Source organism: Narcine bancroftii, chromosome 12, assembly GCF_036971445.1.
Source record: "Narcine bancroftii isolate sNarBan1 chromosome 12, sNarBan1.hap1, whole genome shotgun sequence".
NCBI classification, from domain to species: Eukaryota; Metazoa; Chordata; class Chondrichthyes; order Torpediniformes; family Narcinidae; genus Narcine; species Narcine bancroftii.
The window spans coordinates 87,578,241-87,595,114 of NC_091480.1; the positions used below are offsets into that span (position 1 = coordinate 87,578,241).

The following is a 16,874-nucleotide window of genomic DNA, read 5'->3' on the forward strand; positions in this document are numbered from 1 at the left end:
ATTTCTAATTCAACACATTCATGACACAGAGCCAAGCAGTCAAGTTACACTAAGTGGTACAAAAAATATTATAATACATTTGGAATATTAAATAGATAACAAGTAAAATGTATGGTTCACCAAATACAAAATTGTGGCACAAAACCAGTGGTTTTCAACCTTTTTCTTTCCACTCACATACTACTTTAAGTAATCCCTATGCCATAGGTGCTCTGTGATTAGAAAGGGATTACTTAAGGTGGTATGTGGAAAAAAAAGGTTGAAAACCACTGTTTTAATCATTCCAAATTGACTCGTTATGTGCACAGTTTCATAACTCCAAAGGAAATGGGCCAATGACAATTTTTCTCAAGCAAATATGTCAGTAACAATTGGGTCTAGAGCAGTGATTCTCAACCTCCCCCCCCTCCATGCACATACCATTTTAAGTAACCCCATACTAATCACAGAGCACCTATGGCATAGGGATTACTTAAGGTGGTATGTGCATGGAAAGAAAGTTTGAAAACCACTGGTCTAGACTCAGTAGATCATTTCCCATTTATAACATGGTGCTATCATGTTTATCACTGGCCCTAACAACACCCTTCTGCTTCCAATGTTCTCAACATACATTAAACTCGCTTTGCTTTCTGTACCTCCTTGAAATATTAAAGTGTTCACAGGATGAATGCCAGACAACCACCTCCTTTTGGAATGTGAAGTCATTCTACAGCTTACTTTAGCCCCTTTTCCAATGACATCCCAGTTTATTAGCTGTGTAGTGTCCCAGGATGGAAGCCCTTTGTGCTATTTCCACTGGGCCACCTTAACTGGGACACTAATTGCTTTCCACTGAACACAACTCATCCCCAGGGATGGAGTGTTCTACCTTCAACTAGAAATGGGTAACTTTTTGCTGTCCCTTTTCCATTGGTTTGATCAGCATGCTGGCATCAGCAAATGTCTACCCCTTTGAATTTCAGCACCCTGAAGATAAAGCAAGGTCTTGGAATTTTTTTTTTTTTTTTTAAATCAGCTTGTTCATCTTGAAGGTAACAAGTTTCAAGTTTGTCTCTTCCTTAACTTCTCTCCCCAATTCCATGAGCTTTTTCAGTTAATATTTATATCAAATGTCTTCTGGAGGTCACAAACTTCAAAAAAAATATTTTTGTTTAGCCCCTCACCATCAAAAGGACAATTACCTCAAAAAAAATTACAATTAGATCAGACGAACTCATAGTGAGCAATACGATCAAATGGAATTTTTGCCTTATTGGGAACATTGTGGTCTTATATCATAATGTACGCTTGATTAATTGTAGTTTTTGAACAGTTAAGCCCAGCTTCTTGTGGACAATTTTTTTCTATTTGTTTTGGTTGAACCAAATGCAATTTTACAGTCATCAAAATATTATTTTATGGATTTTTATTTTTATTAATTCTGGGTTATTATTAATAATAGTATACTATTGAGTATTATTACGGAGTTGTTAGCTCTTGTTAATATTAAGAGCACCTGCACCACTGTTGAAAGATCATAGCAGCCTCTGGGCTTCAAGTCCACTTAGCTGCTCAAATGCCAAACCTCAGAATTCCCTTCATGTCCAAACATTAATGCTAGTTTTAAGTCTACTCTGTATACACACTGAGAGTTTCAGGTGTTTAAAAAAAAACCTTGTTCCGAAAACACTCCAATCATTACACGTTTTCAATACTGGCTTTTATTAGTCTATAATTGTTTAAAATGCCCCAAGCTATCATCTCTGCTATATGCTTTCTTGACTTCCATTGCTGTACATCCTTGCACTGCATCACTACGACCTGGATGACTTTAGGGAGGTCCAACATTTTTCATCTAATGTTGTTCCTTAGTTCTCTGATGCCTCAATACCTTTATCAAAATGCTCTCCCTCCTATTATTAATGTTAATATTTAATGTAACAAATAAAAGCAATTTCCAACTCATAGAAGTTCTTTTATTTAATACCAGAAAATAAATAAGGCCAATGTATATGAATTACTCTCTGCAACTTTGGCACTATCTAATTTTGTAGAACTTTACAGAGTCCGTGGGATATTTTTGGAAATTAGAAGCATGATATTGACTGATATTTAATCAGGTATTATAACAGCTTACAAGAATCAGGTTATAGATTCAGCCACTGTGCACGTCATAACACTATTCCGCAAACAACATTAACATCCACACGAAAATTAACAATAGCTTCAGAAAAATGCTTGGAATCACGAAACAATGCTAGATTTACTGGACAGAAACTATACACAGCTTCCCTTTAAATTAATATTTAATTGATGACCGATATGAACCCACTCCACGATCTAACTCTTCCCTCCCTCCGTCCATAACCCCCCTCCAATTTTCCTTACATCCACGTGGCTATCTACACATGCACACACATGCAGAGTTGATGAATAAATGGTGTGATCCGCACGCTGTCAAGCATGGTCCTGATGTTGTAATTCCTAAAATGAACTGGGTCGACCCATCTTGATCACTGGATCATTACAGCCAAGAAAACATCCCAGTGTGATCAGGTAAATGGGATCTCCTCACTGACCTTTCCTAATGTCATCACCCCCTTCAATCTCCGCAGACAGATGTCAGTGATGGCCCCAGAGTGATGAAAGTGCAGGGCAGTCTTGTTAACCACTGGGGCGCTGGATTCATGCTTCTGCCAGTCCCTATTGTATCATCCTCAACAGCTATCCAGCTATTCTTGGTACACTAAACTTTTGTTGAAATGAAAAATCCACCTCTGACATCTCCCCTAAATCTTTCTCCACTTCCTAAATAATTTTCAGATTTATTGTCAGAGTACATACATGTTATTACACACAACCCGGAGATTCCTATTTCTGCAGGCACGGCATAATTACCACTAATTGGTAGTGCAAAAATAAACTGTACACAGCCTAAACATGTAAACAAATAAAAGAACAGTAAACAAATACGAATGTAAACAAGCTGACCGTGGAATATATAGAGAACAAAAGAAAATCAATAAAGTGCACGAGTTAGAGTCCTTAAATGAGTCCCTGATTGAGTTTGTCATTGAGGAGTCTGATGGTGGAGGGGTAGCAGCTGTTCCTGAACCTGGTGGTATGAGTCTTGTGGCACCTGATGGCAGCAGTGAGATCAGAGTATGTCTTTGACAATTACTGGTATTGATATCCTTTAGTATTGGCTATGACCAATGCTGGGAAAAACATGGTGGCTGTCCACTCTATGCCCCTCAATCTTCTTCATCTCTATGTTGCCTCTCTGTGCTCAGTCACGACAAGAAAAACTCTCACTTGCTCAACCTTTCTTCACAAGGCATGTCCGCTAATCCAGGCAGCATCCTGGTAAACTCATCTGCATCTTCCACATCCTTTCTTTATTGAGGCAACTATAACTGAACTTAATACTGTACTCTAAATGTAGTCTAATTAAGAGTTTTATAGAGCTGCGATATTACCTTGTGGTTCTTGAGAATTTTGACTAATAAAGGCCAACCCACTATGTACCTTCTTACCACTCTTTCAACTTCCACAGCAACTTTGACAGATCTATGGACAGACCTCCAAATTCCTCTGCTCCCCACAATGATAAGAATGTTGTCATTAACCTTGTGCTCTGCCTTCAGTTTCCATCTTCCAAAGTGCATCACTTCACACTTTAAGATTGAACGCCATCTGCCACTGCTCCACCAAACCCTACATCCAGTTTCTATTACGACAATCCTCTGCGCTATCCACAGAATGTCCAATCTTAGGGACGTGCAAATTTATTAACTCACCCCCCCCCCCCCCACTTCCTCATTGAAGTTATTTAGAATGTTCACAAAGAGAAGAGGACCCGGAACAGATCCTTGTGAACACCACAAGTCGCTGTTCTCCAATCAGAGTGCGCTCCATTTACTACCACCTTCTGCCTTCTGTGGGCCAGCCAATTCCACATTCACACAGCCAAGCTTCCATCATTCCTATGCCTTATGACTTCTTGGATGAGCATGATATGGGAAACCTTGTCAAACTCTTATTAAAATCCATATACACCACATCCAGAATTTTTTTTCTATCACGATTTAACAGGAAACTTCCTTTTCTTTTTAAAATATTTTTATTGAGTTTAATATATAAACTTGTATACAAAATTCAACGAGATTATATAACGAGTCATCTCATATACATGTAAATAAAAACAAAGAATAATACAACAGTGTTAGCCAGTTGCCTAATCATATGAAGAACAAAACAATTAACATATTGTTAATGTACATAATTAAACCCATTTACCAAATTATTTGGGTAAAAGAATAAAACTAATCTACCCCTCCCCCTAATCTGGTTACTGTTAATGATACAAAAAGGAAGTTTGAAATCAGATAGCAACCTCCAGGTATCGGACGGCAAACTCCCAGACTCTCGAGTTCTTAATTCTTCTGATCATAATTAGTATTTCAAGAATGGGCTCCACAAAATTTTCTATCTTTAATATGGCATCTAATTTTTTCCAAGCTTAAGTAAGACATTACATCATGTAACCATTCTGCATGGGTAGATGAAGAATCATCCTTCTATTTCAGCCGTCAGCATAGTAAAAGCTAAAACTTTTTCCTGAGTTGCAGACACTGCTGTATCTGGCTTACATGAAAAATCATACAGAGCAATTAAAGGTCAAGGATCTATTTTAATTTTAAAAGTCATGGATAAAGTTTAGAAAATGTCCTTCCAAAAACTCTCTTAAATTTGGGCATTCCCAAAACATGAGGATCAGTGAAGCTTCAAAAAATATTGCATTTCACACAAAGCGGATCAACACAGTTTAAGTTTAGACAAAACTTCCAATAAGACCAATTCGATCTGCATAGTGGTTAGTGCAACACTGTTACAGCGCCAGCTATTGGCCTTGGAGTTTAAATCCCATGCTGTCTGTAAGGAGTGGGTATGTTCTCCCGGCTTCTGCGTAGATTTCCTCTAGGTGCTCTGGTTTCCTCCCACCCTTCAAAAATCCACCGGGGGCTGTATGTCAATTGGATGTAATTGAGTGGCAAGGGATCTTGGGCCAAAAGGGCCTGTTACCATGTTGTATGTCCAAATTTTTAAAAAAATTCTGCATAGAAATAGCACAATAGATTTATACAACAATCTCTGATGGAAGACAGCATCTCATGATGTGGTACTCCAAGAGTGCCTGTGTATATTTTGCTCCTCTCAGTACAGTGGAAATTGAACCCACAAAGTTCTTGAACAAGATGCTAATAATGGTACATATGTATGTACCAGATCAGAATTTCGATTTAGTTTCATGAAGGTACAAGAAACAACTAAACTATCATATAACATGCCAAGTTTTCCCTAATATTGTCATCCAACATTACAGGTTAGAAAGTATTTCATTGCACAACACCGGGAATGGTTGGGGGGAAAAAAAAAATTCAGCATGAAAATTGGATTCATCACAAGTGATTGATAGTCTTAAAAGTATTCCCTTTCATCTGGAACAAAAAATCTTAATCATCTATTACTTTGGAGTCAGCTAATAACAGAACAAATCAGGAGATAGATGAAGATTGTTTTTGGATTCCAATCAAATTAGCATCTGCTTTATCGAACAGCATAACAAATGATAATTAAAAATTAACCACCTGCCAGATTTAATTACCTGACAAAACGGCCACTCTGCTCAATGGAACTGAACATTTTATAACTGACACCAAGTATTAAATTCTGAGTAAGATAACGCTACAAAAGACAAAATCTTTGAGTCCATGCTTGCAACTGTTATGAAAACTAACATTTACTAACAAATATAACAAAGCCCTTTTGTTATATAGAACCCATTGCGTCAATTGATATTCAATGTACTTTCCGTACAAACTGACAGATCAAATACAAATTGCTTTCAAAGTCAGAATTTACTCCTTGTAATTCTATGACGCACTAATTCAAACTTAAACCCCACATTAATTAAAATAAACATTAAAATACAGAACACTTCATGGAGACTGAAAACAAATACAAACTATTGCTCTGCTCTGTTTGATTCATTGGTGGCCAGGAAGGATTATATACTATTTTTCAAGAACAATTTTATGGCTAACACGACACTTAGAGCATAGAATGTACAACACAATACAGGCCCTTCAGCCCATAATGTTGTGCTGACCTATATACACCTACCCCAAAAAAAAAATCCCTCGCTACCTCAATCCTCTATTTTTCTTTCATCTAGGAGTCTCTTAAATGCCCCTAATGTTACAGCCTCCAACCCTGGCACCCATATCTGTGTAAAAATAAACTTACCCCTGATGTTTCCCCTGAACTTTTCTCCCTGATGAAGGAGTACAATGTTCATGAGGTAATTTTACTAACCTTTGCCTGTTACACATATGATTTTTTTTTTCCATTCCTTTGGTATAAATTGACAGAATAAAAATAAATTTGCAAAAGGTACAAGCAATGTTGAAGTCCAAATTGAGAAACATGGGTATATGGTCACAAATTCAACTGCAGATACACAACATCAAAATGTAATACCATTCTTGTTAAAACATTATTCATGGAATCTACTGTTTTTACAGGAAGGTTGAGAGTCATCTTTCACATCATTTTGTTGAATAAACAATACATCCACCATTCCTAATTTAAACTTAGAAAAAAATGTCAAAAATGTATTCACATTTACAAATTTAAAATGTTTTGGGATATCTTTGATTATCAATTTACAAAGCCCAAGATACAAATCAAATTCAAAAGGATATTCATGTGTTTTAGTCCATGGTGAACTTGTCTGGGAAAGGGGTAATAATTATTATTTCATTGCAGGATTTTTTATATATAATATATATATATATAAAGCTAATTTTTCTTTTCTCCCAAGGCAATCCCTAAACATACATACATGCTGCTTTAATATAAGGAAGTGAAGCATCTAACTCTCAACTCCACAAATTATTCTAAAACTAATCAAATAATAATGTCTTTCAATAGATATATTTCAGGACCTCTGCACATCAGAATAACCCAAACTCAAAAATGAAAGCACACAACAATCAAATAGGTTCAGGAATGTAATTAAAATTTCAAAGTTAATAATATGCAATACGAGTTTTGGTGAATGCAAAGAAGTTGGGATTAAAAAACGATTGGTAACAGATGTTCACCCTCATTCCCTTTGTCCCATCACCCCCATGCCTATAAATGGTTGTTTAAATTGCCAAGTACATGACAGTTACTTTCCACTCAATTTTATTTTCCAGCTATCGGCAGAACAGTGAAGATGGTCCTGAAGGCAAGAAATAATGGTGCCAATTAACATCTTGACATGATGTGGTAAAATCTGTGCTAAAATGTACACATCTGCTTAAAGAAAAGGGTTAGTGATGCATTGAGATACAAGGACTGGGTTTATTTGCTTAAACAGAAAGTTTCTTCTTGCCCCACAGCAGATCCCTAACCTTAAATGGCTATTGTGACTTAGTGGCCTCCAAACAAAAAATGGCATTCTTCACTAAGCTAGAAAAGGTGTACTTCCTTTCAGGAGAATCATATGAAAGAAATCCTAAACAGAAAGGGAGAAAATGTACATGTACTTACTATTTTGCGTACGTGACTTAATGCGCTTCCCTCCTTGCCTCTACAGTTCTCGACCTGGTAAGGTGGTACAATTACAACTTCTTCCATGACGACTATGCTCTTCTCTTGCCACTTACAGTCCTTGATACTAAAAAAAAAAGTACGCACGACATAAGTGTGGTGGGTGACGAGAAAATGAAATAGATTTTGATCTATTTGAAACCAGTAATTGTCAGATGACAACTGAAAACTGCTGCAATGTCAAAGTAAAGCACAACAGCCTTTTGTGCTCACATCCACACACAAACCAAATTGACAAGCTTGAGGCACCATCTGGGAGTGCAAACTATCTTCCATTATTGTCAAGTCAAGTAATATTACATTTAGAATGTAATGTCTACTGTAAGGAAGACAGAGACTCACCACTTTGGTCAAGCGCCCCTCACAGAAATGAGGCCCCAGCGAGGATCGAATATTCGACCCCTGGTTTACAAGACCAATGTTCTAACCACTGAGCTATTGAGACACTGGTTCAGGAGAGCAAAGTATAAAGACGAATGTCTGGAAAATTGTCAGTAGTTATATCAGCGTAACATTCCTCCCCCCCCCCTCCATGGCCATTTAACATATAGTAGCCCTGTGTAATCTTGCCCAAATGGTCATTGTCTGTGCACAAGACATTCGTCACTGCTTCAAAAGGTTAAAGGTATTTTGGAGGAAGGAGAAAATTCAAATTTAAGACATAATTATTGTTGGCAAGGCAAATGCAACAGGCAATTAGCACGCTGTGAATCCATAAATAAAAACACGAGGGGTTGATTAAGGAATAAAAATTGGCTACAATGCCAGGAGCACAGCCAACTTCGGAAGCAAAACGCCTTTTGTTTTTTAAATCCACTTACTTGCAAGACACGAACAATGAAACATTCACTTGGTGCTGCACTGAGGTGCCAACTTAAGATTATATGTTCATGTTCCTGGAGAATGCAACAGTAATCTTGAAAAGTTTTACACTGATCTTTTCCATTTTTGTCTCATTCTTCCTTGTCCCTATTTTACCAGGGAAGTAGAGTGTTGGCTAAAAGGAAAATCAGGGCCTGATTCAATTATCAGGAACAAATGAGCCTGTGACTGTGATAATGTGAAATCAAGCTAATTCTCACTCAGGGAAAACATGATGTTCTCATGCAGATCTAATTAGCTATTTTACCCAAGCACAGTGAAATTCCCAGTATAAATTTTGAACACTAAAAATCTTTGGTATACTTCCATAAGTAAAAAAAATTAAACTGCTGCTTTAATTTAGAACTTCAATACTGTTCTCTTGCCAAAGTTGAAAAGTTCCTATCAAGAAAAAGTCAATGCATTGAGATGGAAGGCATTGAAAAAAATTTAACCAAAGCCAATTCACCAAAAGAATTATTAAATAAAATTGTGGTATTATGACCTCATTTCTCATTTTAAAATATGGTAAACCAAGTCACTCCAAGATTTTCTTCCCTCTCCAATATCTTTCAAATGGGCCGTTTTTAAATTTACTGGAATGCCTCTAAATGACCTTCAGGTTAAAGCTGATATTTTGTTAACATTAATTTTGTGGTCAGGTGGCAAAGCATGGCAAATTCCTATAATCCCAGCTATCCTGTGACCAACTAGATGGAACATAACAGCAATGGAATATTCTTGCTTTAAAAAAAGTAAAATTATTCAGTGATCAACGAATCAAAAATTTTCAAAGGAAAAGCTTTGTTACTGTACTTGGTCAACAAGAGCTGCTGCAAGATAAACTATGAAAAATGCTTAAGAGCTACAAAATAACAACAGAAGAACAAGGTTTTGATGGAGAGGATGAAAAAGAATGGATAGAATTCAGGTTACTATTGCTCTCCAGCAGGGTCTGTCTGACATGCAGACCCTGTCATGATTTGGGCATCTTCAAAATTAAGCTTCCAGCAGCTGCCAAGTCCCCTCCATGAATTTGCTACTTTGGCAAAATGCCTAAACTGCAACAGTGGTTCAAAAGTGTACTATTCTAGAAAAGCTTGGTGCTTGAGGGAAAAGGGGAAATGGAATGGGGAGGGAAAGGGGGCTTGGAGAGGGGAACCAGCTCAAAAACGGCAAGGATAAAATTATTGTTCTTTTATTTTAAAAATGAATATTCAGGAAAAATTGCTGGAGAGGTATGGGTGATATTCCTCAATCCTTGTATCAAGCATTCTCCTGACTTTAAACTTCAGGACCAGATTTTTAAAAAAACATCACAAGTAATACAATAAAACCCCTGGTGTATCTATAGGGGTTGGTAGATGCCAGATAAGTGCATTTTCCGGTTGCTTGAGACTTACTCTTCAACTCCCTAACTAATACAGGGGTACACCTGCATTAAGAATAAACATTTTAAAAGACAAAATACAATATTGTACTTACAATGAACAATTTAATATAGATCATTTTACTTTATTTTCAGTAACATTCTTTGAAAACAATTAACCGTCGCTGCATCTACAGGCTCCTCCTCCTCCATCTCCATGAAGCCACTCAAAAGACGAACAATAATATCTCTGGCAAGTTTACAGATTAAGCTTCTGACCAAAGTGACTTACTAGGCAAGGATAAGGAAGCACTTTTAACAGAGTCATCCCAATGGCGAGAGGAGTCAACCAACTCTTCATCCTGGGCGACGCCATTGCTGTTTCACACAACTTTATTCAAACAGTTGCTATGAACAAAGCACGACCAAGGCCCTCTGCTGGCTGAATATTCGCTCCCATCTTCACCGAAGGTTTATGTTACTTCTTACAATTTTAAACTTAAGTATTTTTCCTATTATTTTATTCTTATTTATTTTAATTTTTTTAAATTTATTTCTTCGAATTTTTTTGCCAATTGCTTGAGGTTACCGGTTGTTTAAAGTCTCGATACCAGGGATTTTACTGTATTATGTGATAATAGCTTCATTCAATTGATATAAAAGTGCTCAACATTTCCAGCCTAACTCTTATTATCCAAGTCAGAATTATATAAAAGAACTGTTCTTAAAATTGCACTTATTTATACAACATTCTATCAGTTAACAATGCAAATGAACAAAAGGTTTATTGTCTTTTACATTTTGCCTCATCTGTAAATATTACCAACTACATTAGATAAGCAATGTGTGTGAAGATCTTACATTAGCGCACAGAAATGCTTTTAAATCTAAACTTTTTACACAATCAGTACCTGGAAATTCAGAGCTGGTTGGAACCCTGAAATCTGTTCTACAGCAATGTCGATGCATTGTACACTGCTTCCAGAATTCATTATGTGGTTCAATATAATGAGGCAGGGAAACGAGTTCTGACAACCACAGAGAAGTCACAATGACTAATTGGGATAAACATTTAGGCAATTTTTATTTGAAAAGATTCAGAAATCTATTTTTTACATTAAATTAAATGCTATTTTATACTTTTATCCTTTGAATAAGAAAAATAGCCTCTATATTTGATCAAATAAACCATGAAAAACTGAACTTACGTCTTATGGATAGTCTGAAAAAGCTGCTGGCCTTCTGGAGAGACTCCAGCACTAATTGCATATGCTTGGCTTAATTTCTCTTCCTTCTCTGTCCGTGCTCGGTTGGCAAGCTAGTAATAAAGGAACAGTTTAAATATCAGATTGTCAACATGATGCAAGCAGTTGGAAGCTCAACTCTTCCATGGTTACCCAGAAAAATGGTGATTTACAGCGAGTTAACACATCTTATCCAGCCATTTTAACAATAACAATTGTTCTTCCAATTAATATCAAACTGTTCATTTCATTTAAAAACTTTAGGTGGCTTTTGCAATTTTACATGTCTAGAAAACAAAACTGGCAATAAGGTTAATATATCTTCAGTCTTAGTTTGGGACATTAATTTTACTGGATTTTTAAAAATATTACATCATACAGACAGCATTGCACAAAAGTGCCAAAAAACCTTAGCAAGTCAAGTAGCAACCATACGTAGAGATATTTTTTTCTCTCTCACAATATTGCCTAAAGGAAGACCCAGCACTCAGCCAGCTTTGGTCGTTTACCCTGAACTGAACAAAGATGGCATAATGCCGAGTCAGTGTGTCATTTTGCACAGCCAGCCAGCATTCTGGAAGCAAAAGAGGTGGGACGTGTAACTCAAGAGCGTCTAGCATCTTGTGTAACATATCATATTTGATGGCACTTTTCTTCTCTTCCCCCCACCCCCCCCCAAAAAATGGTTCCAAAATATTCCCCCAGTCTTGACTGTGAAGTTGAATTTAGAGTGCAATGGTGAGTAACGCCGACATTGCTGTAGCTGCGTGGCTCACTAGCACCACAACTATCGTTGGGGGTCGGTGGCCGTCAGGACACACCCTGCGGCCTGCTGTTGGTCACCGCACTGGTCATTGTGTGAAGAAAGTGTCAGGTTCGAGAGAAAGAAGTCTGGACACAAGGGTTTGCAATCAAACATTACTTTTATTAACGCACTATTTATAAAAGAGCATGGGGAAATAAGCAGACAGTTTAATAAAACATACGTGGGAAAATCTACTGCCAGTATTGATCTATGGCAGTGGTTTTCAAACATTTTCTTTCCACTCACATACCTCTTTTAAGTAATCCCTTACTGATCACTGCTATCTATCGTTGGGGGCTAGTGGTGGTCCATCGGGGAGGGAGTGGGGCGCTGGGGTTCAAATTGAGGACAAACCTAGACCATTTTGCTCACAGCACAAGATGACAAGAGACACCTGGGAACAGTGGGGTGGTGGGATCAGTAAGGAGGCTGGTCTTTTATCACAAAGCTACTTGACAACACTAATCTCCTCTCCCTTAATATCCTGCTGTCTATGACTGTGGGCTTTTTTTATAGAGGAAATAAAAACCTAATATAAAGGTGGATATTCTCCGCCTTTGCATTGATTCATCTACCTTTATAAAAACACCAATGGGGGCTGCTGAATGCAGACTCCAATCTGTCCAGGTGGGGTAGTCTCACAGGTGAAGCAATTCGCTCTACCTCACTCCATAAGGGCAATGCCGCTGAAGGTTGCTGCTTAGGAGCAGGCTGATGATGTCATGATGACACCATCAGCCTGCGACCCAGGAGCCACTCCAGGGATCCCATGGTGATTGGTGCTGGTCTTAGGGTTCCCTTCTGCCATCTGGAAATGTCCTCTTCCCGTTCCCCCTCTGCCCCAAGACCAGTGAGCAGGAGGGCAGTGAGGAGCTGGAGAAAGGGGGAAATGGATGTGCAAGGTGAGGGAGAGTGGAGGGAGTCTGGTCTGAAGAGCATGGAGGCCCAGTGGGGGCAAAGAGAGTCAGCGCCCACCAAGCCGCCGGGACCAGAGGGTGAAAGGGCCCGGCTGCTAAGCTCCATGGCCTGGAAGGGAGAGATGCTGGGGAGTCCAATAGATGAAACAGGGGAGTGAAGAGCCGGGCTCGACGTGCTGGAGGGGCAACACTGGACAGAAGAGCTGGAAGAAGAATCAATGGCCGTCTTTGATTCCCATAATCCCCCATGCAGCTGGAACCACTCTGCTTCCCATTTTTCGGTAACAAAGACAGCCATTGTTCGGCACATATGTTAAATCTCATGGCAAAGAGCGGTGCTACTGCACCACTCGCCCCACCTCTCAGCTTTGAAGGAAAGCTCCTGACGTCATTCTCTATAAAAGCAATGCTGTAGCAGCCTTATAGGCCTTCTCTATAAAACGGCGTCCTCCTTTTATGTCCCTTCCCCCCCCCCATGGAGTCAGCTTCAATACAGCGTTGCTCCATTAAAAAACACCTACCTTGGCTTGAATACATTCAGTAAACTAGCACTGACACCATCCTTCTATAGAGTTCCAGATTCAGTACCCTTTGATACATACTTGGTTTCTTATTCATGAATGATCAATCCCTATTTTGAAAGGCCAACAGCCACCCCACATGTCCTGTCAAAACCATGAATTATGTATTGATGATTTAAATCATCTCTCATTTTCCTACCAGCCACACATCAGTGCTTCACCCACCTAACGAAACCAGCTCATTTCATCTACAGCTCATTTCAGTCTTTGGCAGTTATGGGAGCATGTGTAGACATCCAAGATGGGCCAAGCCCCAAGTGCCTGCCGGTCAGGTATTTCCCTAGTGAACTACTCGCTGTCAGCCAGATTGACTCTGCCTTTTACATTCGCTGTATAATTGCAGGCCGTCTGGAGAGTGCAGGACAGCGGAATTATTAAAAATATTTTTTCCTGTTGTCCTACTTGCAAGTTTTGTCCAAGTTTTCAATGTTTACCTGTAAATAGACTAAAATAAAATACAGTATACATCCACAACCTGGTCTCAGAATGCCGGATTGCCCTTTAACATAAACGGTATTCCTGTTCTGTTATTTCCTCTGTTGACAGAAGCATGCTGGAACTGGAATGCCCCCCCACCCCCCCAACACACACTGATGCTTTCTACACAGCAGGCATACCATAAAAAAAGCCACAAATATCCTGGAACGAAGTGGCTGTGCAAAAGTGTCTACAGAAAGAGAAAGGCAGTGACATTTCTGGCCTGAGCCCTTCTTCAGGAAGGCCACACACAAAAGTACTGGAGAAACTCAGCCCATCTGAAGAAGAGCTCAGGCTGGAAATTTTGACCACTTTGCCTTTCTATGGATGCTTCATGAGCCTAGAATCTGCAGGTTTATTAATTGCCACCATCCAGACAACATTTCAATTTCTTGAATACAAGTTAAATTATCAAGGGTTACTCTTGAGTGATTTAATGGATCCCAATCTGTCAAATGGAATCTAAATTTGCACCTCTTACTTCTTAAGTATCAAGAGGAAAGAGTACAAACAGACAAGGGAAGAAACAAATCTTTCCAACTGTAAATGAGCTGATATCACTTGACAACTAGAAGGGATAAGGAATTATTCAATTCCATCAGAACTGATACCCATAATTTTTTTTTCCTCTCAAGATCCATATTCGACAAAAGACGTGCAAAACATAGTAAAATTTAGTCATGAACCTGGATGAAGAAGACTTAAAAGACACAAAAGAGAATGAGGAATTGTACCAAGACAAAGAAAGGAGCTCAAGTTAAAAGCAGGACAGCATTTGATTGAGCTTGTGCAAGAGTGGGAAAACATAACCTAAAATGTAATTTTCGTTCAAACATTTTGCTGTGAACTTGCAGTTAGGAAATTCAATTCTGCACATACATTCACTTGATCCATCAGGACAAAACATACAAAAGAAATAATGCATGTCTGAAAATAGAACCAAGTTGTTGATTGGGCCTGCAAGATAGAGGTGTCAAGGGCGATAATAGTTTGGGATGAGGGGCAGTGGAGTCAGACACTGCAATCAGTCAGGAATGGGGAATGATTTGGGACCTGCAAGATGAGATAAATGACCCTGAGAGAGAAAAAAACAGGGAAATAAATAATTGAAAGGAAGAACAAGCTTAAGTAGATTTTCAGTACCAGCTTGGGACTTGATCAGCACCTTTCAGAATTCACAGCACATTAATCACAAATGGACAGAGAACACTGTGAATGTTAAGCACCTGAAAATGCAAAAAGGGCATCCAAATATGCATTTATTGTGGCATTTGTATCCCTGCTCATCGCCCTCCAGCACCATTTTCATTCTCCCCTCCACCAATCACCTATCTGCCTCTTATCTCAACTCACAAACACCTATCCCACAATTGGCCCCACCTCCACATCATCTTCACTCCTCCTCAGTCCACCCATCACCTACTCATCCCCAACTCACCCTTCCCCTTCTCTTCAAACTGGCCACTTTTCCCCTCTACCTACTTTCAGTCCTGCAGGGTCTTGACCTGAAACTTGACAATTTCTTTCCCTCTACAAACGAGTTCCTCTCAGTTTATTTTTACTTTTCCTCTGGATTACAGAAACTACAGTCTCATATCTCATTTTATTTTATTGGTTATTTTTGCAGCCACTGATTCTGTGTCCACTTTTCCCAGGAGTAACAAACAACAGCACCAATTCTGGCTACTGTAACTCAACCCTGTCTTTCACAAAGTTTCAACCTCTGCGTCACAGGGGTTTTGACTTCTGTACTCTCCAAATGGAACTCTTGCCAAAATCTCTGAATTCTGTAATATATTTCTCCAAACCATGTGACTGTTTCAGCATCTCCGAGATTGGTCCCAATTCTTGGAAACCACATGAACAGTTTTATTTCTACCAAAATTCTGTTTCTTTTTCAAACCATTCCATTTCATAACAACCTCTGATCTAGTCTCTGTTCAAGAAGCTTAATTGGCTTTGATTAAAAGCAAATGGCTTCCTTCAGCAGTCCTTGAATAATTAAGACCCTCTTGAAATCCATTAGCTCTGTCTGACCAAGACATGTCATCTCCAAGACATGTCATCTCCAAGAATTAACACTCTTCTCAGAAAACAATGGTTCTCTATAAAAGGCCCTGTGGCCTGTGTGTGATCCTGTACCAACCCACAGCTAACTTACTAAGAATACAGATACAATATTTTAACTCTATAATTTACTTTTCTAAGACATTTTTATAAAAAGAAATATAGTTTAACATTAAAGGTTTCAACTGGCACCTCCTTAATGCAAGAGGAATAGATGGGGCAGAATTGTCTGGTGTGTCCAAGATGAATTCCTGATGCAGTATGTGGACCAGCCGACCAGAGGAGAGGCTATGATGCATCTAGTGCTAGGTACATGAGACAGGTACACACTTCGATGATGGTAACCAGAACTCCCTGAACTTTAGCACAGTTATGAACGTTCTTTGCTTAAGAGAAGAACAGAAGGATGACGAGAGTAAAGGAAATGCCTATTAAGTACAAAGGAGGCAACGTGTTCCTGGAGGTGGAGGAGGGTGGGGGAAAGGGAGTAGCCTAAATTAATACTTTGCTTCAATATTCACCAGAGGAAAGGACCTTGGTGAAGGCAATCTCAGATTCGAACAAGCTTATGAGCTGGACCATGTTGAGATGAAGAGATCTTAATCTTCTGGATCTTCTCAAAAACAGTAGGACTGATAAATTCCTGAGACCTGATGAGATATACCCCAGGTTGCTAAGGGAAGGGAGGGAAGAGATTGCTGGGGCATTAGAGATTACCTTTACATCCTCCGTGGCCACAAGGGAGGTGCCAGAGGATGGAAAATGGAAAATCTGGTCCCCTTAAAAAAGTTAATAGGAGAATCCAAGGAATTATGGACCAGTAAGCCTTACATCATTGGAGGGTAAAATATTAGAGAGGATTAAGGACAGGATTTACAAGCACTTAGAGGAGTATAGACTTCTAAGGGA

General features: G+C 38.8%; 1 protein-coding gene across 1 annotated transcript in view; it reads right to left on the reverse strand.

Annotated features, from left to right (window-relative positions):
• The window catches only part of lsm12b (LSM12 homolog b), a 37,129-nt gene that overhangs the window by 2,909 nt on the left and 17,346 nt on the right, over positions 1-16,874 (reverse strand). Inside the window, exons 3-4 of the mRNA XM_069904634.1 lie at positions 11,083-11,192; positions 7,585-7,711 (exon numbers count right to left, since the gene is read on the reverse strand). Coding sequence (XP_069760735.1) covers positions 7,585-7,711; positions 11,083-11,192 — 237 coding nt within the window. The remainder of the gene's footprint in view (positions 1-7,584; positions 7,712-11,082; positions 11,193-16,874) is intronic.